Here is a 23,528-nt window from a genome sequence, read left to right as displayed (position 1 = left end):
CCGGACACTTCCACTCTCTAAGAAGCGTTCCTAGCACTGAACCGACGAAACTCAGCAGAAATGATTTATTATGTGGCACACCTGAGAGACCACTGTCGTTGCGTCATTTCCTGTCCTCGACGTTGTGCCGTGCTCTGCATTTTATTGTGCTGGGTTCGATTCTCGTACAAAACAGTTCTACTTCTGGCAATAGCACAGCTTCCTTCCCGATCTCTCATTCCATTCTAAGTCAACTTCGCAGGCGCATTCATGAAATGGAAACACGATTAATGGTCCAGCTGATCATTTCTGTCAGAAGGTCACATCTTCGCTGGGCGGGTTTTTTCCTCCGAAACTTGGTGACAACATGAAGGAGAAAATGCGTGCAGAATTAGGGAAGGAATCGGCGAGCGAGCACTTGAAAGACAAAGAAGGGACGGCGTGTCACTGTGAGTCATGGGAACGTTGCTCCTCGTTTTCGCAAACAAACAGCTGGATCGTGTCGCTCGCAAACAAAACAATTGAGCGAGGTCTGTGCGCAAGTGTTTCACTTGCCCTCTGTGGTCGCCGTGTCGTGTGACGTACGTCGACAGTAATCAAAGAGTTTTTGTTCCGTGCGTTCTATCGCCCGTCGCAACTAACCAACTCAGTGGAACGATGTCTAATTCAGAAGCCTTGCATGCAATCGCTGAAGACATGCGTCACGTTTATCGCCGTCCTACAGGCGCGAGCAGCCGGACGTGTGCCTGCCCTCCGCGTCTCTATTAGCTCGCGCCTTGTTGCACGTCGGCAGATCGTGGGACCACTGTGAACCCTCACAAGAGAACCTTTGCCTTATTTCTCCAAATTTCAGGACGTAATTCGTGTTCTCTTGTTGTGGTGACGACGAGGAAGAGTCGAATATGAGACTTGAAGCTTCCGGGGCGACGTAACTGAACAAAATCTTCTCGGGCGATCAGCGATCATTCAGGCACAGGTTATAAATACACTTGTGTACGATTTTCTTTTGTTTGCTGTAGAAAGTACCAACATGGCGGCAGAGGATATTTTGAATGAAAGGTACAAATGTGTGACTCGCACAAGAGATCGAACCCCGGGTCCGTTGGCTTGTCGTCGAGAATAGTAAGACTATTTGTAGCTAATAATAATAATTTTATATTGACATAATTTTACGTCCCATGTCTTGTAGAAGTGCGTCTTTAAAATGTTAAATTTGAGTAAAAATTTTAAAACCGCAGCGTTGTCGCTACTTTACAGCGAATATTTCACATTAACTTGTGATCTAGCAAAACGCTTACCTCTCGTGTGTTCTTAATTGTGTGTATACGCACGTACTTTCGAAAAACCGGTGCCCCTTTGACCCTACCACCGTCGAATTAAAGTGACTTTTACTTCTGTGTGCCGTGTAATTCGAGGGAAACGCATCGCGTAGCGTGGGTCTACACAATGGAACATTAAGCGGACAATTAGTACGTCACGTAGCCGCCCCCAGTGCTACCTGCGCAGCGAAAGTCAGCCAGTATGACGTCATTTCCTGTGGACCCGAATGAGGATACCCAGTAAACAACCTACGCGGGATTCGAACAGGGAATGCGTGTCTTTCCAGGCAGACTTGGGCGTTCATGCGACGCAATAATTATGAGTGTGAGTTTGTGTAATGGATTAAACTGGCTAAGGGTGTGGTCCAGCGGCTTGCTCGTACAGGACGGAACATTTCACTCCCTACGCGACTACCAGCTTCTGAAGAACTCCGATCCATGGAATTAAACGCGTGACACACGCGGAGCACGTCCTGCACGTGTCCACCAGATTGGCGCTCCAAAATTACCACCTGCGAGGCGGTGGGCAGCGGCGCACTGCCTGAATGTCAATCAGCGATGGCCCCCGAGCTTATAAAACAGACGAAGGCCACACGGCGCAGGGAGACGTCAGTCGGGACACCAGGTAAGTGGTCGCTGTTGGCCGGACGACGGCTGATAACAGAACTGGCCCACAATCGCGCCATTTGGGTTCTCCTGCCGCAGTCATTTGTGGTCTTCGTAATTACAAGGTTAAACATCCGCGTCGATTAAGCCAATAAACTCGAGGAACGCGCGGGGCGAAAGCTCCAACGCTTTGACGTGCTTATAAATTTTAATGGGGCGAAGGTTTCCCGACTTCAGAATTGTTTAAACCTGTTAGTCCATAACTTATCTTTCTTTGTCTCCTTTTCCCCTGATAAATGTCGGCCTGCGAACGATAAACAGGCCGACTGATGGACGACTTCCGCGTTTATTATGTCCGGGGCAAATGTGCTGATCCGAAGGACATCGTTTGCTGATACTAAATACAATGAAAATGTAAATGTAGATGTGGCTTCCATCATCAGGGTAGATGATGAAGGACAAAACACTGGATTGGAAGTCCACATGTCGGCCTTGCACTCACCAAAGTTCTATTCCAGATTCAGGCATTCTTGTCACACAGCGACCGAAATCGAGACGACGTCGAGCGCCGTTCCAAACGTTGCTGACGCTGCGGCTGTGTTTTCGTCCTGCGGATGGCGCTGCTTCTCCTGATCTTCTTTCTGCTCCTGGGCTACGCACACTTCCGTTTCCGCCGCCGCCGCATGGAGGCGCTGGCTGCCAAGATCGCGGGCCCCCCGGCGTGGCCGATCATAGGGAACGCCTTCGAGTTCCTGGGTAGTACGCACGGTAAGGGACGCGGCCGTCTGGTTCTTCTCTCTCGGTGTGCCTCTTCTCCACGTCCTGACGTCCTGTTTCTGCCACAGATGTCCTGAGCGCCATTTCTCGCCTCTTGCGTCGCTACCAGACTCCAACCGCGTTCTGGTTCGGGCCCAGGCTCTATGTGGCCGTGTCTCGCCCTGCAGACATCGAGGTACGTATCGCCGTGTGTGTGAGAGTGTGTCCCTCGGCACTTAGTGCGTCCTCATGCTTCATCGCTTTCCTGCAGGCGGTGCTGACAAGCCCTCACGCCCTGGAGAAAGACCCCGTCTACCGCTTCCTGGAGCCCTGGCTGGGACACGGCCTCTTCACAGCCCCAGGTAAGCCCTAGGCCCAACGTTGTTCTGGCCAGCGCCAAGAACACGGCGGCCGCTCTACAAAGTATCGCTTTTCTGAACAGTGTCCACGTGGCGAGTGAACCGGAGACTCATCATGCCGACTTTCAACCCGCGAAATCTGGAGCGGTTTGTGGACGTGTTCAGTGCGCAGACGCAGATAATGGTTCATAAGCTGGCCAAGGAAGTCGGCAGAGGTGCCTTTGATGTGTTCCGCTACGTGAATCTCTGCTCACTGGACACGATTTGCGGTGAGGAGCTCTCGGCCAGACACGCAGTCACTCAGACAATGAATGCTGATCGCGTGGATTGGACTAAAGTGGCTGTTTTGTTTCAGAGACCGCGATGGGGCTGAGCGTGCGAGCTCAGGACGACAACAATTCTGATTACGTGAGGTCTGCTGAGAGGTAACTATGAACGCTTCCGTTGTCCCCGTGGTCGAGGCTGCACGCCCCTGTGTGACGCACTTTTCCACCGCAGGTTGTCCCAGATTGTGGCCGTCCGCATCTTCAAGGCCTGGCTGCACCCCGACTGGGTGTTCAACCTCACGTCCCTCGGCAGGGACCACGCGCGCGAGCTGCGGTACGCGAACCACATGACCGCCACCGTGAGTGTCCCTTCTTCCAATCCAACCCGTCACAGGGAGCGTCCTGAAGACGGCGCTAACTGCGTGTTGTCTCTGTTACAGGTCGTGCAGCGCAGGAGATTGGAACACAGCCTCAGATCGGACGACGACGACGACGACGACGACGACGTGAAGGGTGAGTGCAGTTGCCAGGCAACGCGCTTTCGCACAATGCAATTTCCAGATGTCTTCTTATTTGTTCTTCTTGTGTCCACTGAAACTCTGTCTTTGGTGTCAGATGGCGGCGCCTCGCAGAAAGTGTTCCTGGACCTCCTGCTGGAGCAGACCGGGACGAGAATGAGTGACCAGCAGCTCAAGGACGAGACCACCACGATGATAGTCGCGGTTCGTGAGTGTTCTGTTTCATTTCAGGAATGATTGGCTTTCGTTGTGTGTTCTGGCGACACGAAATTGGCAGACAGTCAGGTAGTTTGGTCCGCGTTGCATGTGGCATCCTCGAAGGGAGCATCGGACCAGCACCGCGTCGTGTCTTATTGCCGAGGTCAGTTGTAAATTGATAGCGCAAGCTGCAACGGGGTTCTTGGTTGTACGGGGAATGTTTCCAGCCCTGCTCTCTTTACACAGGGAAATGACACGACCGCTACGATGGCCAGTTTCGCGCTGCTCGTCCTTGCGATCCAACGGGCCGAGCAGGTAAGCCTCCTGTGACTTGTGCGCCACGTGAAAGCATTCGTGTTGGATCACGTGTCAGTGGGTAACAATTTATTTCTGCCAGGACAAAGTTTACGAGGAACTACGCAGGATCTTCGGGGATTCGAAGCGAGCGGCTACGTCGCGTGACTTGCGTGAAATGCAGTATTTGGAGCTCTGCATCAAAGAGACCATGAGAATGTTCCCGGTGGCGCCACTCATAGGGAGACGCCTGACTGCAGACGTCCAGCTCGGTAAGCATCCAGAAGGCCGTGGCCTTGCCGCGGGTGCAGTTCAGGACGCAATGAACAGAGCCTGGCCAGCAGCTGTGGTAAATTAAATATTCCTCCCACCCGACGTGTGTCTGTTACAGAGGATGCGGTCGTACCTGCCGGAAGCTCAGTCGTGGTATGTATCCAGCACCTCCACATGGACCCGGAGTTCTTCCCGGATCCGCACAAATTCATCCCGGAGCGCTTTCTCCCGGACAACAAACGTCATCCTTTCAGCTACGTGCCCTTCAGCGCCGGACCCAGGAACTGCGTCGGTACGTGACGCATCTGCTGGGACTGTACCTTAAAAGAGGTCACGATCTCTGCCTCAGTATCGTTCGTCATTATCTTCCCATTTGGGCCTTCTTATCGTATTTAATTAAGGGCTTAGTGAACGACTCTCCAGAGATAAGTACGAAGTGTTTCGCTCGCTCACCGTTGTGCCACTTTCTGTTCTGGACGAAAACTACATGTGTAATAAATTTTATGCATAAAACACAGTTTACGAGGTCCTGGGGTATTAATCGGCAGAATTAGCGAGCCATACGATTGGCCTGAAATGCCAGTGCTTATATAATTAATTTGACGGACCGCGATGCAATCGCTTTGGTTTATTAAAAAGAAAATGGACAGTCTTACCAACTTCATGCACTTGTCTTATTCCGACCTCACGGGGGAGGGGGGGGGGGCCGAGACCATTCGATCGGGGGAAAAACCAAACGAGGCTTTGGGTAGAGTTACGAGATTCTGAAGGTGTCGCTTTGCCTCGCAGGTCTGCGCTACGCAATGTTGCTCATGAAGACAATGGTGTCCACTGTGTTGCGTCACTACGAGATCTCAACACCTCTCAAGATGGCGGACGTTCAGCTGAAGGTGGATATTTTGCTGAAGTCGGTCCGGGGATACCCCGTCGTGTTGGAGCCGAGAACCGCCCGCAATGGATGCTCCTGACTCCGACGTTACCATGGATTGAATAACACAGCATAACCGCATTTTGTAAACACCCGTTGCCTCCTCCTCCTCCTGCTCTAAATTGCATTGTCCTTGTTCCATCTTCCATCGCGGGTCTCGCAGAGTTCGTTTACCCTACACAAAGCACAGCAAAGCTTGAACTACAACGTATAGACGCCATGACATTGTTACGAATACTTTTTAAGCAAATGAATTCTTAAAAATATATATTAAAATTATCCGTCAATCACAATATAAAATAATTAAAGGTTAAAATATCATTTTACGTTCCCTATCGTGTACTCGATTTACATGTGGAACATACATCATCATCCTAATGAATCCATAGAATTCACTGTATGTCTCTGCAAAGCATGTGGGAAACCCGGTTTTAGTATATTTGTCATGACAAGGGAACCCGTTTAACTGGCCGTCCACAGGAACTACAACGGCCCACAGTTTTAAAACCGAAATCAATTGTCGACATTTCTTGCACTTGTAATCGACAGAGAAAACTCGAAACCTCGAGCGTAAAGAGCGCTGAACTCGAACTCGAACTCGAAATCGAAATCGAACTGCTATGGTGAGTGATCTGCTTTGCGTTATTCTAAATAATAAAATCATGCCGTAGTTATGCAATTTTAGAAAACAGTCGCGGTCCTATTCAGTGCTGTTTATCTGACGGTGAAATTTCGGATTTTGTCCCGACACCATGAAGTAAATAGGCGCATGCGAGAAATTTGTTTCGACGCAGCATAATAGTGAGGTTATGTATCGTGTACTGTGCCACTGTGAGGTAATCTTAAAGCTATACCCATTAGGACACGAAAGCCTGTTGTTCATTCAGTGGTTGTGGAACGAATGCTTTTAGGATCGGTCGTTACTCACCGCGAAACCTTGCGCATGCGCGTATATCGAATTCCTGGTCTATGGACTGTAGTACAAGCAACTCATTTCCACCTCTGACGTAAAGGCGAGCGGATCTTGAAACTTAACTCAAAGCACTGTCTGGTCCCATAGTCAACAATGCAGTTGGGATGCCTCCACTCGCACGTACTCAATTGTAACTTGATATGCAAAAAGGTAATCGTACTTTATCGTGGTTTTCTGTGTAACTATTTCCCATTTGAAATTCCATTATTATTCAAATGCGTATAAAGAGAAGATGTGTTATGTGAAAGCTAGTATTATTTACCGAGCAATGATAAATTTGTGTTTAAATAGGTTATGTTATATTCGCTTCGAGAGTGACCAAGGGCAGTTTGTCAAGCAATATTAATTACTGATGACTGTCAGATTGCAATAATATCTCAGGTGACAAGCCATATCAGTTGCAGACAAAAGCCCTGCGTGTTGGAGACTATCTCTGCCTCCATTAGCAACTGATAGGACTTGTTGCCATGAAAGCTTCAAATCTTATTATACCTAGCAAACTACACAAAAGTGTACTTTGTAAGCATAATAGAAACATATGGAGTGGAGTACCACCCACCATGATAAGAACTGTATTTTTAGAAACTGGTTTTTAATTATTTTCCTTTGAGTATGTTGTATAATGTCAGTCATTTTCGTCTGCTATAAATTCTGTGTCAGTGAACAATAAACAGGAAGAAGAAACTAGAGGATGGATGGAGACAGAAAGAGATATTTCAGTTTATTTTTGTGTTGTTATCATGTTCCATTTGTAGTGTCTTCGTATACTGACAGTAATCGCACAGACATTTTTCTTGTTGTTTTAATAATACGTCCTCAAAACAAGGATTTCATCTATTTTTATGCACTGTTTAACTTGATAGAAAGAATGTGGATGTCTTCTAATTTTATATCCAGTTTCAAGGAAGTATCATTGACATTCTAGTAACTCAAACAAAGAAGTGGAACCGCATGCAGAGAGTGAGTGCCATACAGTTCCATGTCTTGGTGAGGACACAAAGCACGTGGGAGCAAAGGTTGGTTCTTAACTCTCTGCCTTGTGTTGTCAACCAATGAGGAGCTGTTCTCACTTATTGCACTGTGGATTGTGCAGACTTTATCCACTGGTAAGTCTGAGGTTAATGGTCAATTGGCTTTAGCACATTCTCTACAAAATGTTACACTTTACAGTGGCACAGGCAACCAATTGCTTCTTATTGGGAAGGGCCATGTTCATGCCCAGGCAAGTCCATGTGGAATTTCAGGTGAACGAAGTGTCAATGGGACGGGTTTTCCGCTGTTAGTCTCATTCCATTGGACTGTGGGCCCATTAGTGGCCACACTTTTACCAAGTCATAGTCTCCTCCCTCTGCAGTAATAATAAACACACTTTATAATATTTGAAAGGAACTTGCGGTAGAAACATTATTTTAAAATATTGCTCGCGGTATAGTTCGAGGAAGTCAGAATTTATACCGAGTTCCAGAATGACAAGCGTCACGAAATGACCAATTAAGTTTCTTCAGGCTGTCGGTGGACGGACTGTCAACCTAACATTTGATGGGTCTGTTGTCATATCCCATATCTTTGCTTCTTGAATTTCCTGTGTTGCCGTTTTAATACGTGATCTGAGGCAAATCGGTAGCCTTAATAATATGGAATCTAAATCTGCGTATGCAAAGCTCTGTTCATAATAGTATATTCTAGTAGTGTATTTTAAAGAAAATATATTACCAAATTCTACAGTGTTTTGATTTTTACTAGTAAAATATTATTTTTTTCCAAAAGAATTTATCAATTCCTGGAAAACATTTCCCTTCCCACATTGTAATGTCAGTCTGATAAGATTACTTTTGTATGGTAAATACTTTGCGCTCGTAGTACTGAGCACACGCACAATCAGTGCTCGGTTTGTCGAGCTTCAAGGCTTGGCAAGTCCCTGGGTTTGGTCTTCCTCTTGGGCAGTCGAGGACAGGGCTCTTTTGCACTGATTTCCAACAAATTTTGAACGAAGACCCACAAGCATTTACTCGGTGTACAATTTTCAAAGACCCTCGAGTTTTAAAATGCTTGAACAAGATGGCAGATATCTCTTCACAGATGTATGTGATTTCCACTGGTGTAATCATTTTTACAAGGACATATTTCTTCTTGCTTTCAGTCAGTAGATGGCCGTTCATTTTGGACACCTGATAGAGCTCATCCTTGTAGGGAGCAGTGCACTCCCAGAAGAACTGCAGAGAATTGGACTAGGCTTGAGCAGCTGGTAAGTTAGATTCTAGTGAGATACGAGAACTGACAGTGGAGCTGTATTTGTATACATAAGGTTACAGGACTACGTCACTAATGCAGAGATCTACGTCTGAACAAAGTAAGAAGTGATGGAACATATTTATTTATTTTTTCCTGTGGTACTGTAAGTTCTTTGTACAAGATTAGGCCATCATAAAGATCGCTCAAAATGCATGGACAGATAACAGCAACTTCCTCCTGACCTCCAATATTTGAAAAAAAAGAAAATAAAGAAAGCTTGGTACTTGATGCGAGTCATTCGTACTGGAATTAAGAACGCGGAATTCGTCGGGTGTGGAGTGAACCAGCGAACTCAGACTAACAGTTGTTACATACCAGAAATATTCAGATAAATGCCGGAGCTAAGACACAGTTCGAGTCATGAAACAGATTCCAGTTCCACTTTCACATTTCAGTTGTTTTCATAATTGAAGCAGAAATTCTGTATTTAAGTTGTGATTGTGGCTAATATGGTGGTACAGGCTTTTGTTGGAGCGTCTATGATCTTTCGATACGGGCCGGGATGTCACGTGACGTCAATTTATTTAATTTTCTTCTTGACAAATTAGTGATGTGAATCTCGCGAGAAATGTGAACAGAGCTGATATTCCAGAAAAACTTGTGTTCCACAAATTTCTTCCTGTCTCCATTAACCCTACCGCGTACGAAATGGGAAAGGCTTTGTTTTTAATTGAAACACGACGAAATGGGAAAGGTTGCCAGAGTTTTTCTCAACACCTAAGCTAATTTTCAATGTGTGCATCTTTCATAAGCAAAAACAAATTTGGTGTTCTCTTATATTGCTTTTTTGTTACTAAGTACATACATATATATATATATATATATATATATATATATATATATATATGAGCATGGGATACGTTTCTTTTAATTGCGTAGTCGCTCATAAATGTCTGAAAGAAGACGCAGATGATTTTACAGGTTCACATACAAAAGTAATACATAATTTAACCGTGCGTAAATAATTACAAAAATTTAGGAGTGACAATCAGTTGTGTGTTGTCTGTGGACGTTACCTCAGACTTACACATGACACAAATTGTGTCAACGATGCCAATGTTTCATTTCAGCAAAAAATGTAAAGTGATGTCGATTTTCAGTATTTCTTTTCCAGTCGGTGCTTTTGGCTCCAGAGCTACATGAACGAACGTAAAGGACGAGGATTAACAGGCAGATAAGCAGCAGCGCGTGTGATGATACGTAAGCTGTAAACCTTTTTCCCCATCTACAGGGTGACTGGAAAGTTTCACAAAAAGATTTAAAAGTATTTTTACAGATTGAGAGTATCGACTGCATGTGCCCCAGAGCTCTCAGTCACAAGTAAATTCCTTTATTTTTGTATATTGCTCTGTGCATGAACTGCCTGAATGCTCATGGACGTGAGTTCTTTTGCAGTGTCCGGTCAGTAAAAACTTTAAAGATGTGACACTTCATTGAGGTTGAGTGTTAGTACGTGCAGCAAGGAATGAACGTGTGCTTTGTATTATAAAAAGTAGTGATTTCGAATAAGTTAGTATCGCTCCATCGCGTCTGACGGTTTCCATAGATTTCCGATCGCTCTGTACAATAAGTCCGATTCCGCCTGATGTGTGGACAAAGTGAAATGGCACCTCTTACAAGGTGGACATCTTATGTCATGTGTTGGGTTTGTGTCTTGACACGCCGGAGTTCCCGCGCTCCTGGCTCGTTGTCGAGGTCGTCTGGTTTGTGGCCTGTGATTCTGTCGAGGTGTTGTTTATTTCGGCGAGAGGCGGAGATCCGAGTTCTGCTGTCAGGTCCAGAGCCATCCCACCATTTGGGACGTGGTCATCGTCATCGTCATCATCATCCTGGGCTGCAACCTGTAATGTGCACTGTATTTGAGAAATTAGTATTAAGTTTCAGAACTGCCTCCTGTCTGTATCCTTCTTGGTCTCTGACACTAAAATTCTGTATTAATTTCTTGTGTCTGCCATTTAAACCACATGTACAGTCCATAATATTTTGAATTATCCACAAAAGAGGAGGCGGAATTATTGTTTTGTGTCAAAAAATGGACAGAATGGTGATGGTTCCTCAACGGAACAGAATCAATGTTTCCGTGAATCTCATTTCTGCTTGTTGTTGTTGTTGTTCCCAGATAAGTGCTTAAATTTTGAAAATATCTTCAGTTGAAAAGAAAATGAACTTAATTTTGATACAGACTCCTCGTTAGGTTGGTTTTGACGTGAAACGCACGAACCTTCATGATGGTGTCGGAGTCCTGTAGTGCCTGCTTTGCCAGGTACCGCTCGCGCTTGATCTTCAGCTCCAGGCTCTCAGGTATGTCAGGCACCAGAACGTCGATCAGGCGGCAGATCCCAAACACCACGTGCTGCAATATACTCGCATTTACTCAAATTTTGCTGCCACTGCCCTCTGATGGTTTTGGGTCTTGTATATTTTATTTTTTGCAGAAAATGGACAATTGGAAGAAATTATTACGAAAATTAATATTTCGCTAAGGTTAAATAACATTTTTCCATGGCGTTAATAAACTTCATGATGCAGTGGTTCATGTACTTATGGTCCCTTGGCCGAGAAACTGGATGAATTGTCTTCGGCCTCTCCGCTTACCTCCCAAGTCTTACCGATATTCAGCCTCAGATTATACACACCTCAAACACAATGACAAAAGCCAGTCTTACAGCTAGCAGTCGCCAGAAGAAGGGGGTGTGGTCTCCTTTCTCGTCCCTCAGCCCACGGTACCGACATGACTGGGGCATAGTCCCCGGGGGGGCATAGGCCAGCGTGAAGTTGACGTATCCCACCAAGTTCCAGTCGTACTCGTACTGATAGAGCAGTTTGGGCAGGAACTCGGACGTAAAGGCGATCAGGAACGCCTGCACAGTGAATCAAAACTTTGCACCACAGGAGGCACAAGGAAGTAAGCTCGCTGAATGTCCGGCGACGACACTCACATTGCTGATGACGGCTAGGTGTGCCAGCATATGCAGGATCTTAAACCAGATGCCGATATTCTCTGCGCGCTCCGCCACGATGCGCCTCGTCTCACAGACGAACTTCTGCGCGTCCAGTCGGATCTCCACCCAGTTGTTGAGGAGTGCAAAGAGCGGCGCCAGAGGGAAGGCAGCGACAAAGATGGTGATGAAGCCGAACTGGAGAACTGGAGAGGAGGTTTCTTACATGATTTACCACTCACGCCCATCTCAAAATATTTTCTTCTGAAAAATCTCTAGCTTGTGTAATACACAATAACTGAGAATTTACAATTTTTGGGATGTTCCAGTAACTAATGAGAAGAATTCACCCTTCTTGAAACCCCTAGCGAATGGGAACTCACCCATCTCCAGATACTCTTGGAAGAGGCCCTCACTGTCGATCAGTTGGTAGTCCTCCTCCCACCTTGTCATGTGATTCTTCGATAATCTGACCTGCGCAAAGCGGAATGTCTCATTCTACATATCAGCCCACAGTTCGCTAATTTCCTCAGGTTTCAAACATAATGTCACTGTCCCACACACATTTTGTAACACGGACGTCCCCAAGTTTTGTACACGTGGCTTCAGAAGTACATTTCTAGCGTGTGAATTTGAATATCAAGTTTCGAAAAGACTTCTATTGGAACTTAACGGGATGGAAGAGGATATTATTAAAGTGGCCATCAGGGAAATATATTATTTAATCAATTGCACTGATGAGGATGGGCTTACGTATTAACCGTGCTGAAGCCAGTGTAATGGGGACGTGCTGTGTGTACTTGCCTGCTTCTTCTGCCACCACGCCTTTATCTTGGGCACAAAAATTTCCTGGGCATTGTTTATTATCTGCTTGCCAATCATGATGACTGCCAGCTGCTGGGCAAGCTCTATCAGGCAGCCTCCAGCGCTGCACTAAAGAGGAAAGATCAGTAAGGAGACGTGTCCAAGTGCACAGCTGATGAACAAGGCACAAGAGACATGCGTGCTTACGTCCTCGTTGCGGAGTCGTAGGATGCGTGTGTAGTTGCCAGGGTAGCCAACAAAACGGCCTTTGAAGAAGGCAATGTAGAAGATGGAGGAGTAGAAGTTGACAAATTGGAAGATGAACACTTTGAAGGTGAGATTGTCGTCGAATTCGGTCTGCGTGCGGTGCATCTCTGTGACACAACAGAACAATTGTGAAAGTGACTTATTCGTTACGGAAGTGACTTACTTTGGGTTGTGACTTGTTAATCTGACTTTTGAAGTTATCCAAAGTCACCCGGTCGAGTGCCTACATAGAAAGTAATCAAAGTTCATGTGACATGTCCCTCACGTGGTAACTATTTGCACCATTATTTCTCCGTGCATCTGCCAGGGTGACTCACCCCAGGCAGTGAGCCGGTGGGCCAGCTTCTCGTATACGCGGCTCATTGCCATGATGAGAATCAGATTGACTACGGCACCTGTCATGTTGGCAATGGCCTGAGCCTGTGACCTGAAGGTGGAGTTCTGGAAGAGTGGTATGGAGACCAACACACGATAGATGATGACAGCCACAATGAAGATGATGACCAGTGAGATCTGCACAGAGAGACAGTACTCAGCGTCTGTAGTTCCCATGCGCTGGGCAGCCCGAGTCATAAGAAGAAGGGACTCACCATGAGGAAGATGATGCCGATGCCAGCCGCCACCCTCTTGTTACGCAGTGAACTGGGGAAACTGGGCTCCCGCACCCCGGTGACAGGGTTCCGTTCCAGGAAGGGCGCTCTGGCCGCGAACTCTGGGCGCGGACGCTCCTCCTCCTCCTGGAAACCCATGCAGTCCCAGTGATGCGCCAGGCTAACCGACTTACGCTTCCAGTATTCCAGGAATGTCACAGCTGTGGGCATGAGCCAGTTCAATCCAATTGTTACTCATGACCTGTCCTCAGAGTAATAGAATGTCAAGAGGCTTCCCCATCAATATTTATTAAGTATTTCTTGTTATTTTAGTATATGAATTGTAAGATAGCAGATGATGAAACAGTCAGCCATAACATAGAGTTTTCTCGCGCGAAGAATGGGGCGTGGCTGTGAAGCATCGGTAGAACAGCTCGGCTGACACTCACCCCAGAAGGACATGAACACTGCGTAGAACACGGTGCCTGGGTGGTCGAAGAGGTACGCTAACTGCGCGTAGCTGCACACCTCGCTCAGGTTCCAGAAGTTGCACCCCACGTCGATGTCGCAGAGCGGGCACATGTTGAACTCTTCTTCGCCACTGCACACTTCTGCGGCTAGCTGGTTCGAGTGCATTGTGAAGAGCCCGTAGAGGAACACCAGAAGACCTACCAGTGCGGCAGGCAGCAGCCATCCCGTGTATAACCCTGCAAAGATTCATTGTCCACTGTAGGATCTTGAAGACAGAAATGCCACTGAGAATAGGACCAGCGCTTACCCAGCCACGCAAAGTAGATGGCGATCTTTTCCCCGAAGTACTCCCGAATGTGGTCCAGGGGCTGATACTTGTACCACTTCCCCCATCGTGCCCAGTATTCATACAGCACCTGCCGCGCATTCAGAGGGCGCTCAGGTACGCCATTCTTCTTCTTCTTCTTCACTTCGTATGGTCCCTGAAAAATCGTTGGCGATTAGTTCCTGTGAGCAGATCCTCACGTAGAGGTTATGTTTGCATAGTGACACTCACGTCATGGAGGGGGAAGGCAGATGAGAACACGCCCTCCTCTACGAGTCTGTCTATCCCAACTTCGCCCTTCTTCTTCTTGCCAAACATTGCAGTGGACAGGATCTCGTACAGGACGCGGCCCCTCTGCACATTTGTGAAGTAGGTCTCCCTGTTGTCGCTGCCCAGAAACCTGCAGGACGGGTAGAAAAGTGTGTCCTAAGCCGTAGGTCCCCGTTTAAGCCCAGGGCACTGTTTTTATTTCTAGCTTTACCCAAAGGCAACTTGAAAACATTCCTCTGTTTGAGAGTTCGACAGCTCAAAGTCTGATTCGGATGATTTGAAAAATGGGTTTTGAGTCTGGTTTTCACGTTGTAGAATAAAAAACTAATAATTGTGTCACCTCTCGAGCTTGGATTTCTTGAATGGGCAGGTGTAGTAGTCGAGCGGCTTGTTGGGGACGTCTTCGTGCATTATGTTGGGCAGCCTGAGTGCCTTGAGGAGCAGGTGTGACCAGTTGACTGATGGGTTTGGGTGTGCCTGCAAGATTTTGACATCGCCGTCATTAATGGATCTTGGGACTGCGTGAGAGGCAGGTAAAATTTTTGACCAGCTGAGCGAATATCAGCTTCGCAACTACCTGTAATGGTGCACGCATGTTGAGCCGCTCTGCATGATGGCACAGGACGGGCCATGTAGCATGCAGTTTGATGAAACACACTATCTTCTTGCTGCCAGTCTCTATCTCCTCCTGGAACAGGGAAGAAATTCTGGAAACGAAGTCACAGGACAAGTCCGAATGAGGATGAAACACGAAGCAGCCGCGAGCTGCAACGACGACCTACGTGTACTATAAAAGTAATCGCGAACCTCCTCCATGTCGAGGCCCGCGCGCCGCAGGTTGGCCATGAATCGCAGGCGTCTGTCCTCCAGCTTGCTGCCCTTCTTGTCACCATGCGTCTCCAGCGCCGCGGACCCGACAGACGACGAACGCCTCGCGTTCTCTTCGTACACCAGCACGAAGTCGATCTTCCTCCGCCCGTCCCGGAAGAAAGTCGAGCTGTCGGCGGCGGGCGGGCCCTCGTCGGAGTCCTGCAGACACAAGTACGGGTTGGATCTCACCTTGCTGCTGTTCATGGCCACACTGACGGCGCATCCCGCATCGCCAGCGCGCCAATCAGTTCGACCTCGCCTCTCTAGACTGGCGCCTCAGCGTGAATGAGGTAAGAGGCCTGCCTCGTGTTTTCAGCGATTTACTGAGAGCGCGGCTTTCCTGCTTATAATTATGGGTTTAAATGTTCGGGTGGACGAGGCGTCATACTTCGCGGAACCTGAGTACCTGCGATGGGATGGGGCTGTTGATACTGCCGTAGTGTCGCCCCAGTGTGAACCACGCCCCGTTCAGCTCGTCGTGTTCGTCGCGGTGGAGTTGGCATCGCCTGCCCGACATGACGTCACGATCTGTGAAACAGGAAACGCTTGTAAAGTTTCACAGGAATCGCATTTGTTGTGGCTGCGAACTGGCGCCGCCGTCGAGGTAGTCCAAACGCAGCGCTCGAGTTTCGCTGTCGGAGGTTAGGTTTGGTTTGGTTTGGTTTGGTTTCGTTTGGTTAGGTCTTCTGTTCGCGCGCGAGGCGACGAGTCACCGACCGAGCGTGCACCTCCTGGAGTCTCATCAACGAGCTGTTTCGCAGCACGTGCTCGGCTTTTGTGAAACGTGACATGAACGTCGTGACTTTCGGGAAATTGTCTGCGACCCACTTCCAGATGCTAACGTTTTTGATCTGAAGGATTGTTCCAGAATGTCGCAATTGGAGTCCAAGGACGTTGCGGCCTGATGAAGATCAGATCGTAGCGAAGTAGCACACGCGTCCTCTCCGAACTGCATTCATGTCGGTGTGTACGAGGACCGGAAGGCCTCTTTGAGACTGGGGGCTGTCGCTGCGACATTATGCAGTTATCACTTCCGGGGCTCTGTTGGTCACTTCCTCCACAACTTCGGTGTGAACGAACATTTCAAAATAATCAGAAGCCAACATTTTAGTTCCTTAATACATGGCGAGCCCCCGTGGTCTCTCGCCCTGATGATGGAGGCAGTAAGCGCCCCTGAAACGTCGGTCTGTTTCTGCCCGGAGCAACATCCCACACGACGGCTGGCTCCCTTCCACTCGGTGTGTTTATTTGTCCGCGTTTTCCTGTTTACACTCAGGCTTTGCGATAATCTGATCCCCCATCCAGAGTAGTATTTTAGAACTCATCTGCAGTGGAAAGGAACTGGAGAGCAGCGCCAAGCATTAAGAGAACGGTGTGTTTTTGAAGCGCTGATAGACGTTGTTCGGCGAATGTCGTGTTATATCGGTATTATTTAAAAAATATACATTCTTTTGTCAACGTCTTTCCATGGTAACCATACAATTTCTGTCGTCGAAGGGCCGCTAAGAGCCTTAATTGATTTTGCACACGAATTAAATCGCGTCCTGGAAGGCAGATGTCTCTCGTGGCGTGCAAAGTGCGTGTCATATGACGACGAACTCTTCGCTGTGAGTCACGAAAGTTGACACTTTCGCAACTCGAAAGCTTTTATTTTAATTGATCCTGGTGTAAGGGTCATTCCGATAAAAGCAACAGTTGAACGCCGTGTCGCGTGCGTGCAATGCAGGTCACATAACGGGTTGGGCGGGGTTGGGGAGTCACGGACTTTGCGATATTCGGCGAGAAATGAGGGAAGTTTGTTTAGTTGGCCTCTGGTTCATACATGAAAGATTTAGTGTCAATATTTATGTCCGTATTTTACTGTAAAGCTTCAGTGATGATGTCGTTGTGAACCGAAAATAATTTCCTTTCTTCCGCGTCTCGCCAACAATGGGAGATTCTGGTTGTTTACTGCAACCTGGTTAGCAAATGCTTCATAAATGTCGCGCAGTTCCAGGCCGTGAGTGAAATAGCAACGAGGATTAAATCCTTAACTGTACTGTGCAAGAATATATTTTTATATGCAATGACCGAACACCATAGTTAGCATACTATACTGGTATTCAGAAGGTCACAGGTTCGTTCACGACCGATGTCATTGATACAAAAAGATATAAATGATGACCAGTTACGCGAAGACAAGGCAAGAGCCAGCTCCCGAAACGTCGTAGAAATCATACGTTTATATACATCATGCAACTTGGGAAATCAACCATTGTCACATCCTTCAGACAATCAGTTGTCCGTATTTAGTTGGCACAACTGATGCACGTAAGATCCATTTCAATATTATCCTTACATTCCAGCCATCCTCGAAGTCTCGATTCTCTTTGAGCGGGGTTCCTCGACATGTAACAACACCGGTTCATTTATTGTTTTATTAACACCAGCCCTCACGTGTCTTCGTCCTAGTTTTGTGAAAATTCTCCGATAATTAGAAACCTGCGTCCATTTTTTACTGCAGCGCTGGATGATGCGGGAATATGAAGATATTTCTCTGCCAGGCCTAACTAATAGTGAAACAGTCTGTTATTCAAGCGAAGAATTCTTGCATTCGGAAGCCGAACCCGCGACCTGTAGCTTCTGGTTGCTTTCTGCCCCGGCCGCCATTTGCCTCCGGAAGTGCGAGGCGGAAACCTGGCAGCAGCGCGAGCGCCCTGGTGGATCGATATCGAAAGGTGCCTGATGACGTCACGCGTTCCGCAGTGCCGCTGAGCGACATCCTGCCTGCGTCGAGCGAAGTGATTTTGTTGTTACGGTTATGAGCCGCCGGGAAGTAGCCCCCAAACGGATCGATGGGATTAAATGAACGCATAATGGAAAGTCGTGTACGTCGGCTTAAGTGGAGTTCTGCTGCAGTAAACGATATAGTGGATAACATCGACCCAATATGAATTGAAATCGAACTGTAATCGATTTTCTTATCGCAAAAACGAATACTGGACCATATCGACCCAATATGAATTGAAATCGAACTGTAATCGATTTTCTTATCGCAAAAACGAATACTGGACCATATCGACCCAATATGAATTGAAATCGAACTGTAATCGATTTTCTTATCGCAAAAACGAATACTGGACCATATCGACCCAATATGAATTGAAATCGAACTGTAATCGATGTTATTACCGTACAAGTCACCTAACCTAACCTATCCGATGGGTGCCGCGGTCCTTTCCCGGGGCGTGACCACTCAGTCCCACCTAGTGCCGAGGTTAAGAATGAGTAGGAGCTGTATACCTCATCTCCCCCCCAAGCGCCTACATGGCGTATAGCGGGACAGCTTTACTTTTTAATTTTACAAATGTTTCGTGTTGGTCAAAGGTACAGAGCGAAGTAACAGAGATAAATCTCGCGAGGAGTGCCGTTTCAACAATGTTGGTCAACGTGTAGTGATAAAAAACAACTATTCGCCCGACATCACGGGATGTCCAAGTCAAATTTGGTCTAAATCTCTCAATATGCGGACGAACTCTGCAAGCGGAGAATCGGAATTACAGGAAATTACATGATAATATTAAAATTAACTGCTAATTTTGAGTTGGGTGCTAACCACCGCATGCTATTTGTGCGTAGCCTTCAGAACAAGGTCTAGGCTGCTGGTAACAGACCAGGTGGATCGTGGCAGGAGAGGATTGTGACCTTGTTCGGCTATTAAAAATGTGTATAAAACTCTGGTTCGAATATCTGAAAGGAGCGACCAGTTGGAACACCCGGGCGTGGAAGGGAGGATAATATTAAGATGGATCTTAAGTAGGGTGTAAGGATGTGAAATATCTTGACTGAGCTACTATCAGCTTCTGAATGAGGTCGCCGTGGGTCTGTACATTTCTTTCGACAGTTACAGGTTCCATTTTATGAAATGTTAAAAAGCCTGGAAGAACGTATCAATTTATGCAGCAGGACTGGGTTCGAGAACGAACAGCGAACACGTCGGCGTTCCGGTGTTAGCTTCGCGCGAGATCTCGTGGCAACAGAAAACCTTGCACAGTTTCTGGTAAATGTCTCAACTGTGATTAGGTCTCGCGTTTTCGCACATTTTGAAGTCCTACTTTTGAAAATCCCCTTTAATATTATCCACCCTTCTACGTTTATATCTGGAAAGTGGCATCTTCCCGTCCGCTTTTTTTAACAAGCATTTTGTTTCCAGATGACCGTCTTCTGGAATGTTGCGCCCTGTAGTGTGGTAGAAATTGACCGCCGTTAACTATATATTTGTTTTGTTTAACGACGCTTTATCCGTAGCTCAGACTATTTAGCGTCGAATGAAAGGATGATAGTGAGTAATGAATTGGAAAGGATGTGGAAGGAGGCCGTCGTGGCCTAATTTAAGGTACTATCCCGACATTTGCCTGCAGGGGCCGAGGAAAACCACGAAAAAACCCAGTAAGGATAGACGGTATTCGAACCCAGGACCTCCAGAACACGAAGCAGGAGGCCGACGTTTCAGAGGCGCCTCATCATCGCGGCACATCCCACGAGACATTTTCTAACTCGCCGCCCTGAGAACCTGAAGTCTCAGTTATGTATGCATACAGAAATTTACTTACCGTAAAATATTATATTTTTTTCGCTTCGTTCGTTGTTGAGCCACAGAAACACTACTGCCACGTACCTTTGTTTGCACATCTGACCTGTCCGGTCGCCCGCTTCACACTGACTGACTGAACCCGGCGCAGCGGCAACCGTTTCTGGTCCTCAGTAGCACGTGATTCTGCCCAGCACAGTCGATTCATGTCATCGCGTTTTGAATCTGTCGACAGGCGTTCTTTACTGCAGCAATGCCTAGCGTAGCCTGCCCTACCAAGAAACAGCTTGAAATGCCCTCGCTAATGCTTCCAGCCGAAGATGAAATTACTACAGCTTAGCCTAGTCAGCCATCGCGAGCCTACTTCACATGGCGTCGCCTTAGGGGACCTACCTTGAGTAGTTCAGACGCTAAAAGTATTTCAGGATATTAGTGAAATTTATTATACTCGACTCCATGAGGACATGAAAACGCACCATATCTCTGCTCTGTTGTGTTAGAAAGAAAATTCCTATGTTCTGTGATCCAGGGCAGTGATGTATAATCTGTGGAATGGAAGCGATGTGATTGGTTAAAATATTCAAGATGGTGGTGGTTAGTGTTGGTATAATTTGTTATGATGTCCTGTTCATGAAAATGGAAGAATTAAGGCAGAAATACTAATTCTTTATAACGGAAGTTTAAGAAGAACTTGTTTTTTGGTTTTCTGATGTTATTGAAGCTGATAAAACTATAATAGGATGTAAGTAATATTTGTTCACTGTTTATACTGTGAGAAACCATGTTTTGATTCAGGCGATTTCAGTGTTTTTTTGCCTATAGAATCTTATAAGAGCTTGAGGTGTTTATTTAGTATCGTCATAAAAAACTTGTTATTTGCATTGTTACAAATACCATCTTCTAAAAATAAATGCGCAATAGTCTAATAATATTTGTAAAAAATTAAGTCTCTGAGTGTGAATGTAGACATTGCCTTGAATGCTGTACTGCATGTGGGCACACAAGCAGTCACAAATTTTTGAACGCAATGTGTCATGAACATTTTTAATGCTGCATATAGTGTGTAATTGTAGCGGAACATGAATTTGGTTATTAACTGCATAACTACTGTTTACAGACTGAGACATGGCAAGGCAGTTTTACTTTACTGCTTGCTACTATTATACTTGCCAAACAACTGGATGGTAGGAGAATGCTCAAGATCACCTTTTCCCCCACCATAATTGCCTCACAAGCTTACATTCTGTAGACAGTGTTCTAGTAGTTTTCCATAATTGTTCAGTAGAAGACCTCCAGTGGGTAAGTGGTAACAGTGCATCTCTCAGCATGGTTATATACAACTCGTATCCCTTCTCCTAGCAGGAACTGTGTGATCTGCCACAGAATTTGTTTAGTCTAGAAGTGACCTGGCAGTCCAGAATTTATGGAATTGAATTATGCAGAGTTTTGACGTGAAATGTAATTTAAGAAACACACTGTTATTGCTGCAGAGTTTGTGTATTTGGAGTGGTTGGGGGAGGGGGGGGCTGTGAAGTTAATGTGCCCATTTCCTAAGGACGGCCCTGAATGCAGACTGGCTGAAAGGACGAAACAGAGCGCAAAAGGTGATGTACACATTTTCCAAACATTGATTTTGATATATCACTGGCCCTGATGTTCAATTATTGCTAATACATATCTCATAGTGAAGCAGTTATGTTTTATTTCTCTTTCCTATGATTAAGCATGTAAAGTTCACTTACTGAAATCGGTTTAACAAACTCCTTTACTTCAGTATTCTGTCCCCATTCATACAACATAATATTTAAGTAGTGAATTATTATTTATATATATATGTATTGAATCTAATTTTCTTCATCAGTAGAAATCAAAGAAAGTGAATGCAAACAGTCATGTGTTTTGCATGTACGCTATCATTCCTCAGAGAGTGCTTCAGAAATGTTCTTGTTCTTAATTATACGTGTATTTTAATAATGAGCCATCCATGTTATGAAGTTATAGTGCGCAATGCATAAGAAACTTGCATCATTCATTTCTGGTAGCTACCATCAGCATAAAACCTTATGTTATTATTTTCCAATGATTAAAATTAAATAAATTATTGACTTGTAAGGTTCCTCGCTTCCCAGTATCTATCACATTCTGTCGTTTCGGACAGAGTTGGGCAGTGCTGAAGATGATCCCTATTCATATCTTCTTGGAGGCCACACAAATTACACGACAGGTCTGGTAGAATGCCAGAGCGGTAAAGGTGATATGCTAGGCGGTCATGTCCAGTTGTTAAGCGGAACTTCGCAACTGCTTCTTTTCTTGGCCTGTCTGGTATCGTAAGGATATCCCTTTGCCAGGGTTTGCCATGTGATTTTGCTTTGATTTCAAGGGTGTGGGTGCCTTGAATAACTCTCTTGATGTATATTTTAGCTGTATGGTAGGATGTTGGTTTCAATGTTGTTAGGGTTATCTGAGCACCTTTTTAGCCAAAATGTCAGCCTGCTCTTTGCCATATATGTTGCAGTGTCCTGTAATCCATTGTAGAGATACTAATTTATTACTGGCTTTTAGATGTTATAATGCATTTTGACAGTCTTGGATTTGTGTTGATTTAATATCTGTGGAGCTTACAGATTCTATAGCTGCTTTTGAGTCACACAGGATAACTACATTCTTGAACTTTTCACGGTAGCAGACCAGTTGGTTCAGGGCTACTCGGATGGCTTCAATTTCCCCATCATGTATGTTCCCACTGGAATATAGAATGCAAAGATGTTGCTATATACTCCTGCACCAACATTTATGTGGTCTCCCATCTTAGATCCGTCTGTGTATACATGGAGCCAATCTTCTTCTGGAAATAAATTAAAATTTGATTGTGTTTCTTAGCATTCAGTCCTTGCTGCAGGCACTGTGCATTTCACTACAATGTTTGGTCACCACTGACATACAATCGAAGGGCTGGTGTGGTTGCATTACCCAAGGTAAAAGGAGCCGAGAGTTTTAAGCCAATCACTCAATCCCATGTAATGGCAAAGCCTCAGAATACATGGATCTTTATCACACTCCCACTCATGCCTTGAAGATCTGTAGATGGAGACCAGGAATTCTTGCTGTCTGAAATTATATGAAACGATTAGGTAGGGAAACGCAACATAAGGTAAGCTGTGCGGTGGTAGTAATTGCTGAACAATATTTATAAGATATATTTTGGATTTTGAAACAGACAACAGTGTCTGAAGTCACACATCACCGTAGCTTAGTTGGATCTAAACAAGATGGGCTAATGGGTTCATTCTCATGCCATTTTATATTTACACAAGTTAGGTACAGTTTAAGATTTCTTTACCACCATTTGTGACTTGCCACTAAATACAACTCTCTCTAAGAATATTGTGTAGAATGTGGATTATGTACCCAAAAGTACATTAAAATGAATAATTCATAAGGAGATGAACTGAGGATGGAAGATTGTATCAAAATAAGGGATTATAAAAATAATTTGTTCCAATATGTTTGTGTGTTTTGAATCTATTTCCAATGCATATTGTAATGTATTATTATGTACAATATAATTTATCAATAAGTTAAAACTATGATATCAATGATAAATATCCTCCTTTGCAAGACTCAGCACATTCCAAGATTGAGGCCAGAAGAGAAGGTAACG

The 23,528-nt window shown here is 45.7% G+C and overlaps 2 protein-coding genes and 1 long non-coding RNA gene across 5 annotated transcripts; 2 read left to right on the top strand and 1 right to left on the bottom strand.

The window, feature by feature from the left end:
- The first annotated feature begins 104 nt into the window (after window positions 1–104).
- Window positions 105–8,196, top strand: LOC110840197 (cytochrome P450 4C1). Its single transcript, XM_087356391.1, has 13 exons — window positions 105–1,923; window positions 2,423–2,672; window positions 2,750–2,856; window positions 2,932–3,022; window positions 3,103–3,288; window positions 3,375–3,444; window positions 3,518–3,644; window positions 3,726–3,798; window positions 3,901–4,007; window positions 4,248–4,316; window positions 4,399–4,567; window positions 4,687–4,860; window positions 5,358–8,196. Exons 2-13 carry the CDS (start codon window positions 2,519–2,521, stop codon window positions 5,534–5,536), a joined length of 1,506 nt encoding a protein of 501 aa, XP_087212517.1. The 5' UTR covers window positions 105–1,923; window positions 2,423–2,518; the 3' UTR covers window positions 5,537–8,196.
- On the top strand, window positions 6,527–23,371 carry LOC147872498 (uncharacterized). Of its 2 annotated transcripts, none has more exons than XR_015537231.1 (4): window positions 6,527–6,619; window positions 8,610–8,714; window positions 9,876–20,609; window positions 20,985–23,371. It is a non-coding gene; the product is annotated as an uncharacterized LOC147872498 (long non-coding RNA). The 2 variants fall into 2 exon arrangements; XR_015537232.1 differs by lacking the exon at window positions 6,527–6,619 and adding an exon at window positions 7,437–7,575.
- Window positions 8,828–20,075, bottom strand: LOC110840208 (anoctamin-7). 2 transcript variants are annotated; one of them, XM_022085082.2, is made up of 17 exons: window positions 19,955–20,075; window positions 15,704–15,825; window positions 15,235–15,456; window positions 15,005–15,115; window positions 14,768–14,904; window positions 14,389–14,557; window positions 14,140–14,314; window positions 13,811–14,068; window positions 13,362–13,582; window positions 13,089–13,284; window positions 12,712–12,878; window positions 12,505–12,633; window positions 12,084–12,174; window positions 11,701–11,906; window positions 11,398–11,622; window positions 10,983–11,114; window positions 8,828–10,602 (listed from the first exon to the last, which is right to left on the bottom strand). In XM_022085082.2, the coding sequence occupies exons 1-17, from the start codon at window positions 20,073–20,075 to the stop codon at window positions 10,396–10,398; spliced, it is 2,889 nt and encodes a 962-aa protein (XP_021940774.1). In that variant the 3' UTR covers window positions 8,828–10,395. The 2 variants fall into 2 exon arrangements, with proteins under 2 accessions (XP_021940774.1, XP_087212514.1); XM_087356388.1 differs by having other exon boundaries at window positions 19,890–19,984.
- Window positions 23,372–23,528: the final 157 nt, after the last annotated feature.

The sequence above is a fragment of the Zootermopsis nevadensis genome, unplaced genomic scaffold (assembly GCF_977971745.1).
Source record: "Zootermopsis nevadensis isolate Lab colony 2312 unplaced genomic scaffold, Znev_1.0 Znev_ptg000027l, whole genome shotgun sequence".
Taxonomy (NCBI): domain Eukaryota; kingdom Metazoa; phylum Arthropoda; class Insecta; order Blattodea; family Termopsidae; genus Zootermopsis; species Zootermopsis nevadensis.
The sequence above is the reverse complement of the archived record's forward strand: the minus strand, read 5'-3'. Positions and strand labels throughout refer to the sequence as shown.

Coding starts and splice junctions, on each gene's coding strand:
- LOC110840197 (XM_087356391.1), top strand. CDS start 2,519: ATGGCGCTGCTTCTCCTGATCTTCTTTCTGCTCCTGGGCTACGCACAC. Junction 3,445..3,517: donor TACGTGAGGTCTGCTGAGAG/GTAACTATGAAC, acceptor TTTCCACCGCAG/GTTGTCCCAGATTGTGGCCG. Junction 4,568..4,686: donor GACTGCAGACGTCCAGCTCG/GTAAGCATCCAG, acceptor TGTCTGTTACAG/AGGATGCGGTCGTACCTGCC.
- LOC110840208 (XM_022085082.2), bottom strand. CDS start 20,075: ATGAATCGACTGTGCTGGGCAGAATCACGTGCTACTGAGGACCAGAAA. Junction 14,315..14,388: donor CTGCCTTCCCCCTCCATGAC/GTGAGTGTCACT, acceptor ACGATTTTTCAG/GGACCATACGAAGTGAAGAA. Junction 12,175..12,504: donor CGTGGTGGCAGAAGAAGCAG/GCAAGTACACAC, acceptor CGCTTTGCGCAG/GTCAGATTATCGAAGAATCA.